Raw genomic sequence first — 6000 nt, 5'->3', positions numbered from 1 at the left:
ATCTTCCTCTCTGTCTCTCCTCCTTCCTGTATATCTGCCTTTCCAGTAAAAATAAATAAATAAATCTTAAAAAAAAAAAAGAATGAATGTGGAAAAGGCAAATAACCTAGTATTATTATAAAATAGTTTGAGCTCTCAGTGGACCTCTTGAAGGCATCCTTCGAGAGTCGCTAAGGGGAAACTTCAGGAGTTTATGCTTCTGGATTTCCCTATACATCACTAGCACGAAAATTGTTAAGGTTAAACAGTCAAATGAAGGCGATGAGAACAGGCTTTTTCCTTTGTTTTTGGTTTTATTTAGGGTAACGCTGGATCTTGCCGTAACTCAAGATGGCCGCCGGCTTCAACAAGCTAGTCCGTACAAAGACGTCACACAGCGACGTCTAGTGCCTGAGAGGGGGCACTACATTTCCCAGGGTGCTTTGCCGACAGTGACGCCATTGGTCGGAGCCTACGGAAGTGCACCACCTGAGCGGAAGCAGAAGGTCTCGGAGGGTAGGAAGGTGGAGAGCGGAGCAGCTGCGGGCTTGTGAGTGCGGCCGTGGGCTTGCAGGCTGGGCGGGTGTGGGGCGCAGCCAGGGGACGGTCAGCGGGGAAGCGCGAGGGGGCTCTTCCCTCACCGTGGGTTCTCGGGTCCCTCATTTGCCTTCTAGACTTGGGAGGGAAAGTAGACATTGTTGTGGAAGCGAAATCCTCGCGTTACGGTCCTCTTTGCGAGTGGTCTTAGAACGACCTTCTTCCCCAAGGGTCGTGGGCTTGATTTCGCTGTGACCAGAAAGGCAGGCTTGCGGACGAGCTGACTCGGCTTCTAGAGTGGTGCTTCCCAGTGGGCTGCATGTTAGAGTCGCCTGGGATACTTCAGAAACTGAAAGGAAAGGGCAGGACTTGGGGCGCCGGCCCCGTAAATCAGAGCGTCCCCAGGTGTGCCCCGTGCTGTGCACCTGCGGCGGGAGGGCCACCCTCGCCTGCCTCCATTAGGGTCACCTGGCTGCCTTTCCTCCTCCGGGCTGCGCGGGCCACGCTCGTTGGGATTGCAGATAATGACCACGGTTTTGGTCGCACCAGAAGCTTATTTTAGGGCTTCCTGGAGGACGGTGTTAGTAAGGCGGCCCGTGGTTTGTGATTTCGTTCATGATTTGTGATGAAAGATGGAGAACTGCTGCGTTTTTCTGCTTGCTGAGCTTGTGCCTGGGTGCTGCTACCCTGACGAAACGTGAGCCAGTGAAAAACGTGGAAGGGTTAAGTTTGGTTACCTCATGTAACCAGGAAAGGAGTCAGCAGTTAAGAAGTGGTTTGATATTATTGGTAGGGCTGTGCAACCCTATGTGAATATGCCGACTTTCCACGAAAGGAATTTATACGTTTGGGGCTCTAATGCAGAGGTTTGTTCAGAGCGTGAAACGCAGTATTTCTCTCGGTGTCAGTATCACGGGACAGCAGATGCCTTTTCCTTTCCTAGGCCTTCAGCTCCGCCTCCCGCCCTGACCACAGCATGGGGGAGAAGTCCGAGGGCTGTGAAGGACCCGCAGATCTGCTCAGGGGGTTGAAGGTCACAGACCCCCAGGAAGTGGAGTGTGCCGGCCCTCCAGCTCCTGCTCCCAGAGGGGAGAGTGCGAACAGCCAGCGGCTGCTGGAAGGCGAGGAGCAGGAGGAGGAGTGCTTCCATGACTGCAGTGCCTCCTTCGAAGACGGGGAGCTGGGAGGGGTGAGGATGGAGGACAAGCCCGCCGACGAGGCTCCCCCCGAGCTGGATGAAGAATACCTCATAGAACTGGAAAAGAACATGCCAGACGAAGAGAAGCAGGTAAGCAGTTTTGTTTACAGTCAACACCTTAAGCCTCTGCTAAAGTGAGCGTGTACAGTTGGTGCTGTATGACGGACTGCCCGGCTGCCCCGTTGTGTTGCTGTTGCTTTGGTTCTGGTGGGTGTGAAGGAATCGCGACCATCATAGGGAATCGTTGCTTGTGTTTGCTCAGCCGAGAAATTGCCTCTTGTTTGTTTTCTGTGAATTTAAATTTGTTTGTTCATCTTGAACTTCAGGAACCTGTAGCGTATTCTCACATGACAGGTTGGTCACTTTATTTTGGTGCAAAAAAAAAATCTGTGCATAAATGGGGTCTTCACAAAAGTGCAGTAAAAATGTACGTATTTTTAGCTGTATGTATGGATTTCAGGTGTTTTATGTTTCAAAGTAGACTTTTTTGAAGACTTGCTTTGTTTCAAAGAGTCACAGAAAAGGAAAGATAGTGGAAGATCTGTCCTCTGGTTCACTTCCCAGATGGCCAGGATGGCTGGGCGCAGCCCGGGGGAGCCAGGAGCCTGCACTCTTAGGAGGAGTACCCACTCTTTATCTCCCTTCAGTTCTTTTTATTATCAGTTGGCATGCTATTATTTTAGTCAAAAGGCAGAGAGTCAGCTCTTCCCTCTGCTAGTTTATTCTCCAAATGCCCATACCTGGGGCTGGGCAGGAACCAAGAACCTGGAACTGAGTTCAGGTTTCCACATGAGTGTCAGGAACCCAAGAACTGACACCATTACGTTCTACCTAACGGTGGATTTTAATCCAGGTCATCCAGTATGGGATGCAGACTTCCTAAACGTCAGCTTCCTTTTTTTTTTTTTTTTTTCCATTTTTTTGGAATGGTTGATTTACAGACAGAGAAATCTTCCATCCGCTGATTCACTCCCTATAAGGCTGCAACAACTAGAGCTGAGCCCATCAGAAGCCAGGAGTTTCTTCCAGGTCTCCACGCAGGTGCAGGGTCTCAAGGCTTTGGGCCGACCTCCACTGCTTTCCCGGGCCTTAAGCAAGGAGTTAGATGGAAAATGGAACAGCTGGGACACAAACCGGACCTAAATGGGATCCCAGCACTTGCAGGTGGAGGATTAACCAATTGAGCCATTGCATCAGGCCTGCCTCCACCCCAAAAGGTTTCTTAACAGCCATACAAAATATTGCCCCCACTTAGTTTTAATGCACGTGTGGTAACTTTTGTGCCAGTGTGTGCCACCAGGAGAAGAGAAAAAGGAAACAAATTCATAAAACTAGCCTCAGCAATTGGATTTCCAGGACAGGCAATCCTACACTGTGGCTTAAGCCACTGCTTGGGATCCTCTGTTCCGTCTCCGAGTGTCTGGGATCAAGCCCTGCATGTGCTTCTGGTCCAGCTCTCTGCTGTGCACGCCCTTTGGAGGCAGCAGGTGCTGGCTCAGGTGTTTGTGTGTCTGCCATTCCCATGCGAGACCCAAATGGAGCTCCTGATTCAGCTTGACCCAAAGCCTAGGTGTTGTGGGCAGAAGATCAGATGTTTTTTCCATAGCATTAGAGAAATAGCGAGTTTGGATTTAGCTTTCAAATAATTAATTCGAGCTTTAAAAAAAATTTTTTTTTGTTTGTGTGTGAGTGATTGGCCTAACAGTCAGATACCTACATCCTCTGTCAGAGTACCTGAATGGGGCCAATGTTGGGGTGCCAGTTTGAGCCCCAGATGCTCACCTCCCATTCAGCTCCCTGCTGCTCGGCTCCCTAGGCAAAACAGCAGCAGAAGGCCCAAGTGCTTAGACTGTCTACACGTGCGGGAGACTTGAAAGAAACTTCTGACTGGAGTTTGAACCAGCCCTGGCCGTTCTGACGCCCTGGGAGTGACCCGAAGATGCCTGTCCTGTCTGTCCCTCCCTCTGTGACTTTTTCAGACAAATAAAGAGGCCCAGTTCCACTCCCAGCTCCAATTGCCTGGTAATGCTGAGCCTGGGAGGCGATGGGTGACTCAGGTGGAGGGATTCTGGCTCCCCATGTGGGAGACCTGGACTCCCTGCCTGGTTTGCAGCTTCAGCCTTGGGCGCTGTGGGCGTGAACCAGGAGATAGGAACCCTGTTTCTCTGCCTCTCAAGTGAGTTTTTGAGTTTTTGTTTTGTTTTGTTTTAAGATTTATTTATTTATTGGAAAGTCAGATATATAGAGAGGAGGAAAGACAGACAGGAAGATCTTCTGTCTGATGACTCACTCCCCCAGTGAGCACAACGGCTGATGCTATGCCGATCCGAAGCCAGGAGCCAGGAACTTCTTCCGGGTCTCCCACACGGGTGCAGGGTGCCAAAGCTTTGGGCCGTCTTCGACTGCTTTCCCAGGCCACAGGCAGGGAGCTGGATGGGAAGTGGAGCTGCTGGGATAAGAACCGGTGCCCATATGGGATCCCGGGGCATTCAAGGTGAGGACTTTAGCTGCTAGGCCACGCCGCCAGGCCCTTGTTTTGTTTTTTTAATGGAATTGATTAAATGTCTGTTAAAAATATTAGTGCTTTTCTGATACCTCAAAAAATATAATTGGAAGTTTCTAGTACCGTCTGGTTTCAAAGGTTGAGCAGTTTGTTGCAAAGTGTCATCTACTCCTCTTTTCCCCAAGTTTGATAGAACTTTGCATTTTGGCCTTTTAGGCTAGCAAATCGCCTTCTAAAATCCATAAATATTTTGAAGATGATTTTTGTTGCTGATGGAAGTAATGTTCTAAAGAACAGTTTTCCCTGCTTTTAAAGACTGAGCTGCAATTTGCATCTGGTGCAGCAGTTCTGATGTATACATTCATAGAATTTCAGCAACCCTTCACACCTGTTTGACTCACATCTTTGTTGAGATATAGAACATTTGCATCATGTCAGAAGGTCCCCTGTGCACGTTTTAGGTATTCTCTCCTCGCCTATCCTAGGGAGCTGCTGTTTCAGAACTATCCAACAGTGTGCTTTTGTTGTTGTTGTTTAGACTTTTTTAAACAGTGCTCTTCACTTTTAAAAATACTAATGTTTTCTATTTTATGTTCTCATAGTGTAACTGGAAAATCTATAAGAAAATAGCCTAGCAGTAAGCTACTACAATGGCAGTTTGCCACCTATCAGAGTATAGGCTGTCTCTAGCTGATTGTGGTACTCTATTAAGCTGTTTTGTGCTGTGTTGATAAATACCTGTGTGAAATGATCACCAAGGAACAAAACAAATGAAGACATGTCTTCACTGCAACCAACTTACCTAGGTTGGTTTTAATAGGTCGCTGGGCAGAAGGGCAGGACAGCTGCTTTCAGCCTCCGTAAGGGTACTGACAGCTTTCAGGAGAGCAGAGCCCTTACATGGCAGCCTCTTCCCTCAGAGACCCGCCCCTTAATACCACCTGGTTGGATATTAGGTTTCAATGTGTTATTTGGAGGAAAACGTTCGGGCAATAGCTGATGTTTAAAATATTGGGTCTGATAGCATATAGTATAGGTAGTCCTGTAAGAAAAGCACCTTTGAGCCAATCAAACCCAGGAACCCAGAACAACATCTGGATCTCCCATGTGGGTAGCAGAGGCCCAAATACTTGGGCTGTGTTTTGCTGACTTTCCAGGCACATTAAAAAAGAGCTGGATTGGAAGTTGACGGGCCAAGCACTCCAACCAGCCCCCATAAGGAATGCCAGCATCACAGGCAGCAACTTGACTTACTGTACCACAGTGCTGGCCCCATGACCCAGCACTTTAAAGCATTTTTGCTGGGCTCTGAACATTTAAAGTAGTATTTAAAAAAAAACAAACTGCTTTTTTTGGAGCAGGGGTAATGATCGAAGCATTAGTTTTGAACGGAAGTTATATGTCAGTGCTGTTTCTCTCACACTAATTTTCCCTCAATTCTACATTACTTAATTCTTTTAATAAGTTTTTAAAGTAAGATTTATTTATTTAATTGGAAAGTTGTAGTTAGAGAGGGGTCAATGTCAGTCTGCTGGCTCATTCCCCAGACAGCCAGAGCTCAGCCAGGCCAAAGCCAGGAACCAGGAGCTTCCTCCAGGTCCCCGCCTGGGAGCAGGGTCCCAAGGCTTTGGGTCATCTTCCACTGCTTTTCCAGGCCACAAGCAGGGAACTGGACCTGGAGGTGAAGTAGTTGGAATAATAGCCTGCTATGTCACCATGCCAGTTCGTGACCCTTTGTTTTACGTATCTCCACCACATCATTGTATCCTTTTCATAATCTTAG

General features: G+C 48.2%; 1 protein-coding gene across 1 annotated transcript in view; it reads left to right on the top strand.

Moving 5' to 3' along the window:
• Positions 1 to 454: 454 nt before the first annotated feature.
• Positions 455 to 6000, top strand: part of TTC1 (tetratricopeptide repeat domain 1) — a 51503-nt gene continuing 45957 nt past the window's right edge. Inside the window, exons 1-2 of the mRNA XM_040986713.1 lie at positions 455 to 529; positions 1460 to 1804. Coding sequence (XP_040842647.1) covers positions 1493 to 1804 — 312 coding nt within the window. The 5' untranslated portion in view covers positions 455 to 529; positions 1460 to 1492. The remainder of the gene's footprint in view (positions 530 to 1459; positions 1805 to 6000) is intronic.

Source organism: Ochotona curzoniae, unplaced genomic scaffold (genome assembly GCF_017591425.1).
Source record: "Ochotona curzoniae isolate NIBS_2020 unplaced genomic scaffold, NIBS_Ocur_1.0 contig_1, whole genome shotgun sequence".
Lineage (NCBI taxonomy): Eukaryota > Metazoa > Chordata > Mammalia > Lagomorpha > Ochotonidae > Ochotona > Ochotona curzoniae.
Note: the sequence above shows the minus strand (reverse complement) of the source record. Positions and strands in the feature narration are given on the sequence as shown.